The 15,357-nt window shown below is 47.9% G+C and overlaps 1 protein-coding gene and 1 long non-coding RNA gene across 4 annotated transcripts; both read left to right on the top strand.

Annotated features, from left to right (window-relative positions):
• The first annotated feature begins 213 nt into the window (after nt 1-213).
• LOC140684346 (uncharacterized) lies at nt 214-6,127 on the top strand. 2 transcript variants are annotated; one of them, XR_012056550.1, is made up of 3 exons: nt 237-503; nt 1,856-2,887; nt 3,088-6,127. It is a non-coding gene; the product is annotated as an uncharacterized lncRNA (long non-coding RNA). The 2 variants fall into 2 exon arrangements; XR_012056546.1 differs by having other exon boundaries at nt 214-503; nt 1,856-6,127.
• Nucleotides 6,128-7,228: 1,101 nt separating this feature from the next.
• LOC140684334 (uncharacterized) lies at nt 7,229-13,621 on the top strand. Of its 2 annotated transcripts, XM_072930437.1 has the most exons (4): nt 7,229-7,602; nt 9,336-10,203; nt 10,286-10,376; nt 10,577-13,621. In XM_072930437.1, the coding sequence occupies exons 1-2, from the start codon at nt 7,244-7,246 to the stop codon at nt 10,051-10,053; spliced, it is 1,077 nt and encodes a 358-aa protein (XP_072786538.1). In that variant the 5' UTR covers nt 7,229-7,243; the 3' UTR covers nt 10,054-10,203; nt 10,286-10,376; nt 10,577-13,621. The 2 variants fall into 2 exon arrangements, with proteins under 2 accessions (XP_072786538.1, XP_072786494.1); XM_072930393.1 differs by having other exon boundaries at nt 9,336-10,376.
• Nucleotides 13,622-15,357: the final 1,736 nt, after the last annotated feature.

Here is a 15,357-nt window from a genome sequence, read left to right as displayed (position 1 = left end):
TCTGGTCAGGAAACAAGCTTGGTGCTTTGCGCGCAGAAGAGGAATTTCCAGTGCGCATGCGCCTAGCGGCCATGACACTGTACGGAAAATGGAACTCTGCTGTAGGAAGGCGGCCATGATGCTGTACGGAAATTCCAGTGCGCATGCGCAGGACGGCCATGACACTGTACGGAAAATGGAACTCTGCTGTAGGAAGCCGGCCATTATGCTGTACGGAAATTCCAGTGCGCATGCGCAAAGCGGGCGTCCTGCAAAGGGAACCGCGCATGCGCACTGCGTGGGGGGGGGAGAACCTTGCCATCTGTTTTTTGGGGGTTTGGGATTTTTGGAAATTTGGTGTTTTGGGAGTTTGGGGGGTTTTGGGGATTTGGGAATTTGGGGTTTGGGATTTTGGGGATTTGGGGATTTGGGGTTCGGCTTCCCGGGATCCCGGCCCTGCTCAGCCTCTCCCGGATCCGCAGCAGCTCCGGAACCGCCTCGAAACGGAGCCGGGACCCGCCCGGGTGAGCCTGAAACCCCAAATCCCCCAAAAATCCCCCTAAACCTCAAACATCCCCCAAAAATCCCCTAAATTTCAAATTCCCAAACCCCCCCCCCCAAACCCCCCCAAAAAACACTAGACCTCAAAAAAACCCAAAACCCCAAAATCCTCCAAAAATCCCCAAAATCCCAAACCCCCAAATCCCCTACATCCCCAAAAACCCCAAATATTCCCCAAAAATCCCCTCAATTCCAAAATCCCAAACCCCAAAAATCCCCCAGATCCCAAACCCCCAAAATCCCCTAAAAATCCCCCCTGAAGTCCCCCAAATCCCCAAAACCCCCCAAATATCCCCCTCAAAAATCCCCCAAACCCCAAAATCCTCCAAAAATCCCCAAATCCCAAACCCCAAAATCCCCTAAATCCCCCCAAACCCCAAAATGCTCCAAAAATCCCCCAAAAATCCCCTAAATCCAAAATCCCAAACCCCAAAAATCCCCTAAATCCCAAAATCCTCCAAAAATCCCCCAAAAATCCCCAAAATCCCAAACCCCCAAATCCCCTGCATCCCCAAAAACCCCAAATATTCCCCAAAAATCCCCTCAATTCCAAAATCCCAAACCCCAAAAATCCCCCAGATCCCAAACCCCCAAAATCCCCTAAAAATCCCCCCTGAAGTCCCCCAAATCCCCAAAACCCCCCAAATATCCCCCCCAAAAATCCCCCAAACCCCAAAATCCTCCAAAAATCCCCAAATCCCAAACCCCAAAATCCCCTAAATCCCCCCAAACCCCAAAATGCTCCAAAAATCCCCCAAAAATCCCCTAAATCCAAAATCCCAAACCCCAAAAATCCCCTAAATCCCAAAATCCTCCAAAAATCCCCCAAAAATCCCCAAAATCCCAAACCCCCAAATCCCCTACATCCCCAAAAACCCCAAATATTCCCCAAAAATCCCCTCAATTCCAAAATCCCAAACCCCAAAAATCCCCCAGATCCCAAACCCCCAAAATCCCCTAAAAATCCCCCCTGAAGTCCCCCAAATCCCCAAAACCCCCCAAATATCCCCCCCAAAAATCCCCCAAACCCCAAAATCCTCCAAAAATCCCCAAATCCCAAACCCCAAAATCCCCTAAATCCCCCCAAACCCCAAAATGCTCCAAAAATCCCCTAAATCCAAAATCCCAAACCCCAAAAATCCCCTAAATCCAAAAATCCCCCAAAAATCCCCAAAATCCCAAACACCCAAATCCCCTAAATCCCAAAAAAACCCAAATATTCCCCAAAAATCCCCTAAATTGGGGATTTGGGAATTTTGGGATTTGGGAATTCCCGCCCCTCCCCCCTCCCTCATTCCCGTTTTTTTTTTTTCAGCTCCCGCTGGGAATTCCGGACCCCCCCGCCCAAACGGCTCCGAGCAGCTCCAGAAAATACCCAAAAAAATTCCCAAAATTCCCAGGAAATCGTGGAGAAAGCGGCGCCGGCCCGGAGGCTGCAGATCCCCGCCGGAAATCCGGGAATTCCGACAGGAAATTCAGGAATTCTGGCGGAAAATTCAGGAATTCCAGAAAGAAATTCGGGAATTCCAGTTGGAAATTCAGGAATTCCAACGGGAAATTCGGGACTCCTGGCTGGAAATGCAGGAATGGCATCAGGAAATCCGGGAATTCTGTCAGGAAATCCGGGAATTCCGGGAATCCCGGTGCGTTCCCAACTTTCCGTGGCTCAGTTTTACGGGAGCCGGAATTACCGGGACCCCCCGGAGCGGAAACGGCTCCGGGAGCTGCTGGGGCACGGAGAGATCCCGGAAAAAACCCGGAATTCCGACAGGAAATTCCGGAATCCCGGCGGGAAATCCGGGGATTCCGCCAGGAAATCCGGGAATTCCGCCAGGAAATCTGGGAATTCTGCCAGGAAGGGCAGCTCCAAAGGCAAAGGGAGCAGCGGGAATTCCCGGAATTCCAGGCTGGGGAATTCCAGGATTGAGAATTCCCAGATTTCCAATGTTGAGAACTCCCGGAATTCCAGGATGGGGAATTCCCGGATTTCCGGGATTGGGAATTCCTGCAGAATTCCAGGATGAAGAATTCCCTCATTTGCTTTGATAGACTTTCCTGCCCCTGGCACAGAGGGAGGGGCTATAAACCAAATTGTCATTACAAATCTGTCTGAAAAGGACCTAAAATTAGATGCCATGAAAATGGCTCTGGGAATCCCCAAAGTCCCAGCTACGGTAAGAATCAGACTTTGTGCCTCTGTCCTGGAAGAGCACAGCACTGCAATGCATCCTAACACATTTTGCAACCTTCTAACAGATATATTTCATCTCATGCAAGAAGACAGATGAGTAATTCCCAGGAGCTTCATGCAAAATTGGCCCTAAAGCAGATCCCAGTAGGCATCAAGGTAAGCAAAGAAATGTAGCCCTTTCCATTTTAGCCAGCTGCAGTTGACAACAGATTTCAAATTTAGACTTCAAACATTCTCATGAAGAAATTAACCCTTAGGTTGTTGTGGCTTTACTGTGATCCATGTAAAATAGCACCTTTTCCTTGTGCATTTTTTTTAACACAACACTTTTTTTTTTATTATTTTTTCCTTGCTAGGCTGGATTCTGTATGCTGCAAGGCTGTCATATCAGGATATGCTGCAAAAGAGTTTGTTGCATCTTCTTCCTGAAAAGTTGGTGGAGTTTCTCTCTATGCAGAGGGTACAACATTTATGGTCAGGACACGGTTTTCTTGCTTTGTGGTTTTCTTGCTGCTGCTGCTGCTTTTAAAGGGGTCAACACTCTTAGCTCCAGGAAACTGAAACTAAATGTGAGCAGGGACTGGAGGAAGGAAGCAGGGAGGATCCACTACAAGATTCCAAAAACTAAATAAAGCAGGATTCAACTGCCAGTGGCTGAATAGCAGCAATTTATGAGCTGTTCCTCAAAAGCCCCAGACAAGCACCAAGTCCTGTGGGAAGCTGGAGATTGACAGAAGACACCTCCAGAAGAGTCTGCTGTTGAAATTTCCTTTAAGCCTTTTTTTTTTTTTTTTTTTTTTTTTCAAGTGGATCATCCAGACCTGGCAAATGCATAAGGTCAGCCCTTGGAAGAGCAAAAAGCTCTCGCCAAGAAAACCAAACGAGTGGCTGAAATCTGTCCATTTGTCTGCCTGTCTTTTTGGCCTTGGATTACTGTGCTTTTCAAAGCTATTCTTTCATAACTTGGATAAAAAGGTAAATGTTTCATATAGCCCCGCAAGTAGTAATCATCCTGTCCATGCAAAAAAAACCTGCTGCCTGAGGCATGGGCCCCAAACCAGAGGTGTTTCTCATTTACCTACAAAGCGTCTGGCTTTAGCATGTGTAGTCAGTTTTTGTGAACATGTGAGTCCATTGCCTGCTCTAACAGAGTTAGTGACTTACTTTCAGTGGTTGTAGAGAGTTTCCCTGAAACAGCACTGTTTGTAGTCCACTGTGTGACTTAGGAGACACAATAGCCAGACAATTCTGCAAGTGTAATATAACTGTATGTGGCGTTCCCAGAAAATGCTCTGAAGTCTTCTCTCCGTTGCACCATGGTGATAAAAACCACTGCTGCTTTTCAAGCTCCACGAGGCCATGCTGTGCTGTGCTGAAAGGGATAGAAAAGCCAATTAGCTCTGAAAAGTGAAGGGCAGGCAGAGAGGGGTGCTCTGGCCTGGAATTCCCTCCCTTTGGCAGCAGCAAAGGTCAGCTGTGCAGCCAAATTTCAGTGACCACATGTGGATCCAGCTTGTGCGTGTTGCCAGCTATCTGCACAGGGAGTGGGAGAGGGTGGGGAGGAAGAATTGATTCTGGAAGGGGAAAGCCTGAGTTAAAGGGAAAAGTGGAGTGAAATGTGACAGCTGGGATTCCCAGAAGATAGTTTGATGGATGCTGGCCATCCAGCTTCCCTAGAACTCTTTATCAGTAACACCCTCTATATCTCCCTGAGTGACTTTTAGCCTGTCTGGCAGTTTTCAGCACCAGTGTGTGAGCGAAAAGAGGTGGAAGGCAGTTCTCTCTGATTTGGCAGCTCTGGGACTTTGTGCTGCTGGCTGAGGGTCTGGATTCCTCAGGAACTTCCTGGCTACCTGTGGCTCCCACAGGCTTGTAGGACTGGGCTTAGAGAAACCCTGAGCTGCCCGATGTCTGCTCTTGCTGCAGCTCTTCTGAATAGTCCTGGGTGTGGATGTGAGCCTGCAGTCCTTGGGAGGCAGAATTCACTCCACAATCCCAAGGGACTTGCTCTATCTGTCAGTGCAGGCCAGCTGTGGGAATCCTCCAAGTCCCTTTATCCTGTTCTGTGTGTCAAGGCCCTGTGGCTGACCACGAGTGCCCCGAGCTGCCATGGACCCTTCTTGCAAGGGCAATTGTTTTCAGAGTCAGCGTAGGTGCTGGCTACCTTTGGAAAAGTGTGAATACCCCGGGGAAATCCATGGGGCAGACACCTTGGGCCATACTGTGTGCTGGCACCATCAGCAGGCATGATACAGACAGAGGTGCTTTGCTTTTGGTGTGAAACTTTGGTAATGGTGAGACTTCTTGGTTAGGTCAGAAGGTTTTAGAGGGAAATGTCCACTCACGTGATCAAAAGAGAAGATCCTGGCATGGTTAAAAATGGGAAACAGTGAGCTTGTAGGTTTAGGTGATCTGCTTGTGGTCATTCTTCAGACTTTTAATATTCATGCAGAAGTTTGGCAGAAACAGGAAACTTATGTGTAGACCAAAATCAGTTCAGCTTCTACAGTAAATGGTATTAACTGGTGTTATGTAGCTTTGACCCTTTGGAGAGATCTAAATCTGGCCTTTCCCAAGTTCTGATGGAGTAAAATAACTGTTTCCCAGTCTTTTATTTGCAGATGCTCTAAATATTGTTGCTGGGGATCTATATAAAAAATTCAAAGGTAAGTAAAAATAAGTATTAGCAGTATGTGTGAAATATAATATAAATAATAATTTGTCTATCTTGCTACCTTTATATATATATATATATATATATATATATGATATATATATATATATATGATATATATTTCTAAATACGTCACTATAAAGTAGAAATGCAAATGTGACTATAATGATGAAAACAATATATAAATATTCAAGTATCGTTTAAAGAAGGGGCTTTTTTTTTGCTTTTTATTTGGTTAGAGGCAGGGTTTTAATGGAAGAAAAATGAATATACCTTTTATTTTGATATCATTCTAAATATAGAAATATATATTCAATGTATGCAGAGATTTTTCTATTCTATCTCTTCTGAATATTTATTTTCATTTCTATTTTATACTTTCATATAACACCATACATCAATCTACATTTTAAACGTAAATTTGAATATAAATGCGAAATATAGAGATAAATTTAAACGCAGTTTAAAAGAAAAGGGGTTTTTAAAAGATTTTTACTTGGATAGAGGCAGGGGTTTATTTTAAGCAATAGAAACCTTTTAGAAATAGAAATCTATCTATAGAAATATGTAAGCAATGTATTAAGCAATGCATAAAAATATAAATTGTAATAAAGGAATAAATGTGAGAAATTATAAAAATACAATTACACATCAATATACGTTATAAATCCGAATGTGAATATAAATATGAAAAATATAAAAATAAAAGAGCTTGAAATGCAGTTTAAAAGAGAAGGTTTTTGCTTTTGGTTCCTGTTGGGTTAGAGGCAGGGGGTTTTTTTGCTGGCGTTCTTTTCCGCGCGGGATGTTTTGGGGCATTTGCTGCAGGGCAGGTTCCGGAGGGCATCGCGCCCGTTCTTTTCTGCCGCCGGCCCCGCCCGCGGCCCCGAGGCGAGCGGCGGCCCCCGGCGGTGGCGGGCGGCAGTGCTGCCGCCCTGTGGGCAGAGGGCGGTACTGCAGCCCGCCGCCCGCGGCCGCCATCTTGGGAGTGGCTTGTCGCGGACTCGCTTGACCTTCTCGAGATGGCGCGAAAAAGAGGACGTCGGCATTCGAGGACCCGTGTCTGTTTTTTCTACACTGCCTGAATCGTCCCCAACGCCGGCGCCCCCCGACGGGATTTTCCGCGGCGGTTCCGGTGCCGTGCACAGGGGCTGTGGGGTCAGCAGCACCGCGAGCGTGCGGATTTTTGGCGGGGGCCGACGGGCATCGGCGTAATACGCCTCTCTCCGTCCAGGTCCCCACGGGCCGCCATCTTGCGAGTCCCTGGTGGCGGGCTCGCTTGAAAAGTGCTGCCGCCTTGTGGGCAGAGGGCGGTACTGCAGCCGCCGGTGCCGGGGCGGGAGCGCGCGGCGAGCGGCGCGCGGGGCGGTGTCTGTGAGCGCAGGGCGGGGGGCGGCGGCGGCTCGGGCGGCCCGAGCCTCAAAAACAAGCTCTGGTCAGGAAACAAGCTTGGTGCTTTGCGCGCAGAAGAGGAATTTCCAGTGCGCATGCGCCTAGCGGCCATGACACTGTACGGAAAATGGAACTGTGCTGTAGGAAGGCGGCCATGATGCTGTACGGAAATTCCAGTGCGCATGCGCTTAGCGGCCATGACACCGCGCGGGAAAATAAAACTACGCATGCGCAAGGCGGCCATGACAGTGTACGGAAAATGGAACTCTGCTGTAGGGAGGCGGTCATGATGCTGTACGGAAAACCCAGTGCGCATGCGCCTAGCGGCCATGACACCGCAACGGAAACTGGTACTGCGCATGCGCAAGGCGGCCATGACACTGTACGGAAAATGGAACTGTGCTATAGGAAGGCGGCCATGATGCTGTACGGAAATTTCAGTGCGCATGCGCTGGGCGGCCATGACACTGTACGGAAAATGGAACTCTGCTGTAGGAAGCCGGCCATTATGCTGTACGGAAATTCCAGTGCGCATGCGCAAAGCGGGCGTACTGCAAAGGGAACCGCGCATGCGCACTGCGTGGGGGGGGAGAACCTTGCCATCTGTTTTTTGGGGGTTTGGGATTTTTGGAAATTTGGTGTTTTGGGAGTTTGGGGGGTTTTGGGGATTTGGGAATTTGGGGTTTGGGATTTTGGGGATTTGGGGATTTGGGGTTCGGCTTCCCGGGATCCCGGCCCTGCTCAGCCTCTCCCGGATCCGCAGCAGCTCCGGAACCGCCTCGAAACGGAGCCGGGACCCGCCCGGGTGAGCCTGAAACCCCAAATCCCCCCAAAATCCCCCCAAACCTCAAACATCCCCCAAAAATCCCCTAAATTTCAAATTCCCAAACCCCCCCCCCCAAACCCCCCCAAAAAACACTAGACCTCAAAAAAACCCAAAACCCCAAAATCCTCCAAAAATCCCCAAATCCCAAACCCCCAAATCCCCTACATCCCCAAAAACCCCAAATATTCCCCAAAAATCCCCTCAATTCCAAAATCCCAAACCCCAAAAATCCCCCAGATCCCAAACCCCCAAAATCCCCTAAAAATCCCCCCTGAAGTCCCCCAAATCCCCAAAACCCCCCAAATATCCCCCCCAAAAATCCCCCAAACCCCAAAATCCTCCAAAAATCCCCAAATCCCAAACCCCAAAATCCCCTAAATCCCCCCAAACCCCAAAATGCTCCAAAAATCCCCCAAAAATCCCCTAAATCCAAAATCCCAAACCCCTAAAATCCCCTAAATCCCAAAATCCTCCAAAAATCCCCCAAAAATCCCCAAAATCCCAAACACCCAAATCCCCTACATCCCCAAAAACCCCAAATATTCCCCAAAAATCCCCTCAATTCCAAAATCCCAAACCCCAAAAATCCCCCAGATCCCAAACCCCCAAAATCCCCTAAAAATCCCCCCTGAAGTCCCCCAAATCCCCAAAAATCCCCCCAAATATCCCCCCCAAAAATCCCCCAAACCCCAAAATCCTCCAAAAATCCCCAAATCCCAAACCCCAAAATCCCCTAAATCCCCCCAAACCCCAAAATGCTCCAAAAATCCCCCAAAAATCCCCTAAATCCAAAATCCCAAACCCCAAAAATCCCCTAAATCCCAAAATCCTCCAAAAATCCCCCAAAAATCCCCAAAATCCCAAACACCCAAATCCCCTACATCCCCAAAAACCCCAAATATTCCCCAAAAATCCCCTCAATTCCAAAATCCCAAACCCCAAAAATCCCCCAGATCCCAAACCCCCAAAATCCCCTAAAAATCCCCCCTGAAGTCCCCCAAATCCCCAAAACCCCCCAAATATCCCCCCCAAAAATCCCCCAAACCCCCAAATCCTCCAAAAATCCCCAAATCCCAAACCCCAAAATCCCCTAAATCCCCCCAAACCCCAAAATGCTCCAAAAATCCCCCAAAAATCCCCTAAATCCAAAATCCCAAACCCCAAAAATCCCCTAAATCCCAAAATCCTCCAAAAATCCCCCAAAAATCCCCAAAATCCCAAACACCCAAATCCCCTACATCCCCAAAAAACCCAAATATTCCCCAAAAATCCCCTCAATTCCAAAATCCCAAACCCCAAAAATCCCCCAGATCCCAAACCCCCAAAATCCCCTAAAAATCCCCCCTGAAGTCCCCCAAATCCCCAAAACCCCCCAAATATCCCCCCCAAAAATCCCCCAAACCCCAAAATCCTCCAAAAATCCCCAAATCCCAAACCCCAAAATCCCCTAAATCCCCCCAAACCCCAAAATGCTCCAAAAATCCCCCAAAAATCCCCTAAATCCAAAATCCCAAACCCCAAAAATCCCCTAAATCCCAAAATCCTCCAAAAATCCCCCAAAAATCCCCAAAATCCCAAACACCCAAATCCCCTAAATCCCAAAAAAACCCAAATATTCCCCAAAAATCCCCTAAATTGGGGATTTGGGAATTTTGGGATTTGGGAATTCCCGCCCCTCCCCCCTCCCTCATTCCCGTTTTTTTTTTTTTCAGCTCCCGCTGGGAATTCCGGACCCCCCCGCCCAAACGGCTCCGAGCAGCTCCAGAAAATACCCAAAAAAATTCCCAAAATTCCCAGGAAATCGTGGAGAAAGCGGCGCCGGCCCGGAGGCTGCAGATCCCCGCCGGAAATCCGGGAATTCCGACAGGAAATTCAGGAATTCTGGCGGAAAATTCAGGAATTCCAGAAAGAAATTCGGGAATTCCAGTTGGAAATTCAGGAATTCCAACGGGAAATTCGGGACTCCTGGCTGGAAATGCAGGAATGGCATCAGGAAATCCGGGAATTCTGTCAGGAAATCCGGGAATTCCGGGAATCCCGGTGCGTTCCCAACTTTCCGTGGCTCAGTTTTACGGGAGCCGGAATTACCGGGACCCCCCGGAGCGGAAACGGCTCCGGGAGCTGCTGGGGCACGGAGAGATCCCGGAAAAAACCCGGAATTCCGGGAATTCCGACAGGAAATTCCGGAATCCCGGCGGGAAATCCGGGGATTCCGCCAGGAAATCCGGGAATTCCGCCAGGAAATCTGGGAATTCTGCCAGGAAGGGCAGCTCCAAAGGCAAAGGGAGCAGCGGGAATTCCCGGAATTCCAGGCTGGGGAATTCCAGGATTGAGAATTCCCAGATTTCCAATGTTGAGAACTCCCGGAATTCCAGGATGGGGAATTCCCGGATTTCCGGGATTGGGAATTCCTGCAGAATTCCAGGATGAAGAATTCCCTCATTTGCTTTGATAGACTTTCCTGCCCCTGGCACAGAGGGAGGGGCTATAAACCAAATTGTCATTACAAATCTGTCTGAAAAGGACCTAAAATTAGATGCCATGAAAATGGCTCTGGGAATCCCCAAAGTCCCAGCTACGGTAAGAATCAGACTTTGTGCCTCTGTCCTGGAAGAGCACAGCACTGCAATGCATCCTAACACATTTTGCAACCTTCTAACAGATATATTTCATCTCATGCAAGAAGACAGATGAGTAATTCCCAGGAGCTTCATGCAAAATTGGCCCTAAAGCAGATCCCAGTAGGCATCAAGGTAAGCAAAGAAATGTAGCCCTTTCCATTTTAGCCAGCTGCAGTTGACAACAGATTTCAAATTTAGACTTCAAACATTCTCATGAAGAAATTAACCCTTAGGTTGTTGTGGCTTTACTGTGATCCATGTAAAATAGCACCTTTTCCTTGTGCATTTTTTTTAACACAACACTTTTTTTTTTATTATTTTTTCCTTGCTAGGCTGGATTCTGTATGCTGCAAGGCTGTCATAGCAGGATATGCTGCAAAAGAGTTTGTTGCATCTTCTTCCTGAAAAGTTGGTGGAGTTTCTCTCTATGCAGAGGGTACAACATTTATGGTCAGGACAGGGTTTTCTTGCTTTGTGGTTTTCTTGCTGCTGCTGCTGCTTTTAAAGGGGTCAACACTCTTAGCTCCAGGAAACTGAAACTAAATGTGAGCAGGGACTGGAGGAAGGAAGCAGGGAGGATCCACTACAAGATTCCAAAAACTAAATAAAGCAGGATTCAACTGCCAGTGGCTGAATAGCAGCAATTTATGAGCTGTTCCTCAAAAGCCCCAGACAAGCACCAAGTCCTGTGGGAAGCTGGAGATTGACAGAAGACACCTCCAGAAGAGTCTGCTGTTGAAATTTCCTTTAAGCCTTTTTTTTTTTTTTTTTTTTTTTTTTTTTTTTCAAGTGGATCATCCAGACCTGGCAAATGCATAAGGTCAGCCCTTGGAAGAGCAAAAAGCTCTCGCCAAGAAAACCAAACGAGTGGCTGAAATCTGTCCATTTGTCTGCCTGTCTTTTTGGCCTTGGATTACTGTGCTTTTCAAAGCTATTCTTTCATAACTTGGATAAAAAGGTAAATGTTTCATATAGCCCCGCAAGTAGTAATCATCCTGTCCATGCAAAAAAAACCTGCTGCCTGAGGGATGGGCCCCAAACCAGAGGTGTTTCTCATTTACCTACAAAGCGTCTGGCTTTAGCATGTGTAGTCAGTTTTTGTGAACATGTGAGTCCATTGCCTGCTCTAACAGAGTTAGTGACTTACTTTCAGTGGTTGTAGAGAGTTTCCCTGAAGCAGCACTGTTTGTAGTCCACTGTGTGACTTAGGAGACACAATAGCCAGACAATTCTGCAAGTGTAATATAACTGTATGTGGCGTTCCCAGAAAATGCTCTGAAGTCTTCTCTCCGTTGCACCATGGTGATAAAAACCACTGCTGCTTTTCAAGCTCCACGAGGCCATGCTGTGCTGTGCTGAAAGGGATAGAAAAGCCAATTAGCTCTGAAAAGTGAAGGGCAGGCAGAGAGGGGTGCTCTGGCCTGGAATTCCCTCCCTTTGGCAGCAGCAAAGGTCAGCTGTGCAGCCAAATTTCAGTGACCACATGTGGATCCAGCTTGTGCGTGTTGCCAGCTATCTGCACAGGGAGTGGGAGAGGGTGGGGAGGAAGAATTGATTCTGGAAGGGGAAAGCCTGAGTTAAAGGGAAAAGTGGAGTGAAATGTGACAGCTGGGATTTCCAGAAGATAGTTTGATGGATGCTGGCCATCCAGCTTCCCTAGAACTCTTTATCAGTAACACCCTCTATATCTCCCTGAGTGACTTTTAGCCTGTCTGGCAGTTTTCAGCACCAGTGTGTGAGCGAAAAGAGGTGGAAGGCAGTTCTCTCTGATTTGGCAGCTCTGGGACTTTGTGCTGCTGGCTGAGGGTCTGGATTCCTCAGGAACTTCCTGGCTACCTGTGGCTCCCACAGGCTTGTAGGACTGGGCTTAGAGAAACCCTGAGCTGCCCGATGTCTGCTCTTGCTGCAGCTCTTCTGAATAGTCCTGGGTGTGGATGTGAGCCTGCAGTCCTTGGGAGGCAGAATTCACTCCACAATCCCAAGGGACTTGCTCTATCTGTCAGTGCAGGCCAGCTGTGGGAATCCTCCAAGTCCCTTTATCCTGTTCTGTGTGTCAAGGCCCTGTGGCTGACCACGAGTGCCCCGAGCTGCCATGGACCCTTCTTGCAAGGGCAATTGTTTTCAGAGTCAGCGTAGGTGCTGGCTACCTTTGGAAAAGTGTGAATACCCCGGGGAAATCCATGGGGCAGACACCTTGGGCCATACTGTGTGCTGGCACCATCAGCAGGCATGATACAGACAGAGGTGCTTTGCTTTTGGTGTGAAACTTTGGTAATGGTGAGACTTCTTGGTTAGGTCAGAAGGTTTTAGAGGGAAATGTCCACTCACGTGATCAAAAGAGAAGATCCTGGCATGGTTAAAAATGGGAAACAGTGAGCTTGTAGGTTTAGGTGATCTGCTTGTGGTCATTCTTCAGACTTTTAATATTCATGCAGAAGTTTGGCAGAAACAGGAAACTTATGTGTAGACCAAAATCAGTTCAGCTTCTACAGTAAATGGTATTAACTGGTGTTATGTAGCTTTGACCCTTTGGAGAGATCTAAATCTGGCCTTTCCCAAGTTCTGATGGAGTAAAATAACTGTTTCCCAGTCTTTTATTTGCAGATGCTCTAAATATTGTTGCTGGGGATCTATATAAAAAATTCAAAGGTAAGTAAAAATAAGTATTAGCAGTATGTGTGAAATATAATATAAATAATAATTTGTCTATCTTGCTACCTTTATATATATATATATATATATATATATATGATATATATATATATATGATATATATTTCTAAATACGTCACTATAAAGTAGAAATGCAAATGTGACTATAATGATGAAAACAATATATAAATATTCAAGTATCGTTTAAAGAAGGGGCTTTTTTTTTGCTTTTTATTTGGTTAGAGGCAGGGTTTTAATGGAAGAAAAATGAATATACCTTTTATTTTGATATCATTCTAAATATAGAAATATATATTCAATGTATGCAGAGATTTTTCTATTCTATCTCTTCTGAATATTTATTTTCATTTCTATTTTATACTTTCATATAACACCATACATCAATCTACATTTTAAACGTAAATTTGAATATAAATGCGAAATATAGAGATAAATTTAAACGCAGTTTAAAAGAAAAGGGGTTTTTAAAAGATTTTTACTTGGATAGAGGCAGGGGTTTATTTTAAGCAATAGAAACCTTTTAGAAATAGAAATCTATCTATAGAAATATGTAAGCAATGTATTAAGCAATGCATAAAAATATAAATTGTAATAAAGGAATAAATGTGAGAAATTATAAAAATACAATTACACATCAATATACGTTATAAATCCGAATGTGAATATAAATATGAAAAATATAAAAATAAAAGAGCTTGAAATGCAGTTTAAAAGAGAAGGTTTTTGCTTTTGGTTCCTGTTGGGTTAGAGGCAGGGGGTTTTTTTGCTGGCGTTCTTTTCCGCGCGGGATGTTTTGGGGCATTTGCTGCAGGGCAGGTTCCGGAGGGCATCGCGCCCGTTCTTTTCTGCCGCCGGCCCCGCCCGCGGCCCCGAGGCGAGCGGCGGCCCCCGGCGGTGGCGGGCGGCAGTGCTGCCGCCCTGTGGGCAGAGGGCGGTACTGCAGCCCGCCGCCCGCGGCCGCCATCTTGGGAGTGGCTTGTCGCGGACTCGCTTGACCTTCTCGAGATGGCGCGAAAAAGAGGACGTCGGCATTCGAGGACCCGTGTCTGTTTTTTCTACACTGCCTGAATCGTCCCCAACGCCGGCGCCCCCCGACGGGATTTTCCGCGGCGGTTCCGGTGCCGTGCACAGGGGCTGTGGGGTCAGCAGCACCGCGAGCGTGCGGATTTTTGGCGGGGGCCGACGGGCATCGGCGTAATACGCCTCTCTCCGTCCAGGTCCCCACGGGCCGCCATCTTGCGAGTCCCTGGTGGCGGGCTCGCTTGAAAAGTGCTGCCGCCTTGTGGGCAGAGGGCGGTACTGCAGCCGCCGGTGCCGGGGCGGGAGCGCGCGGCGAGCGGCGCGCGGGGCGGTGTCTGTGAGCGCAGGGCGGGGGGCGGCGGCGGCTCGGGCGGCCCGAGCCTCAAAAACAAGCTCTGGTCAGGAAACAAGCTTGGTGCTTTGCGCGCAGAAGAGGAATTTCCAGTGCGCATGCGCCTAGCGGCCATGACACTGTACGGAAAATGGAACTGTGCTGTAGGAAGGCGGCCATGATGCTGTACGGAAATTCCAGTGCGCATGCGCTTAGCGGCCATGACACCGCGCGGGAAAATAAAACTACGCATGCGCAAGGCGGCCATGACAGTGTACGGAAAATGGAACTCTGCTGTAGGGAGGCGGTCATGATGCTGTACGGAAAACCCAGTGCGCATGCGCCTAGCGGCCATGACACCGCAACGGAAACTGGTACTGCGCATGCGCAAGGCGGCCATGACACTGTACGGAAAATGGAACTGTGCTATAGGAAGGCGGCCATGATGCTGTACGGAAATTTCAGTGCGCATGCGCTGGGCGGCCATGACACTGTACGGAAAATGGAACTCTGCTGTAGGAAGCCGGCCATTATGCTGTACGGAAATTCCAGTGCGCATGCGCAAAGCGGGCGTACTGCAAAGGGAACCGCGCATGCGCACTGCGTGGGGGGGGAGAACCTTGCCATCTGTTTTTTGGGGGTTTGGGATTTTTGGAAATTTGGTGTTTTGGGAGTTTGGGGGGTTTTGGGGATTTGGGAATTTGGGGTTTGGGATTTTGGGGATTTGGGGATTTGGGGTTCGGCTTCCCGGGATCCCGGCCCTGCTCAGCCTCTCCCGGATCCGCAGCAGCTCCGGAACCGCCTCGAAACGGAGCCGGGACCCGCCCGGGTGAGCCTGAAACCCCAAATCCCCCCAAAATCCCCCCAAACCTCAAACATCCCCCAAAAATCCCCTAAATTTCAAATTCCCAAACCCCCCCCCCAAACCCCCCCAAAAAACACTAGACCTCAAAAAAACCCAAAACCCCAAAATCCTCCAAAAATCCCCAAATCCCAAACCCCCAAATCCCCTACATCCCCAAAAACCCCAAATATTCCCCAAAAATCCCCTCAATTCCAAAATCCCAAACCCCAAAAATCCCCCAGATCC

The sequence above is a fragment of the Taeniopygia guttata genome, chromosome 1 (assembly GCF_048771995.1).
Source record: "Taeniopygia guttata chromosome 1, bTaeGut7.mat, whole genome shotgun sequence".
Classification (NCBI taxonomy): Eukaryota; Metazoa; Chordata; class Aves; order Passeriformes; family Estrildidae; genus Taeniopygia; species Taeniopygia guttata.
This window is presented reverse-complemented; position numbering and strand designations above follow the sequence as displayed.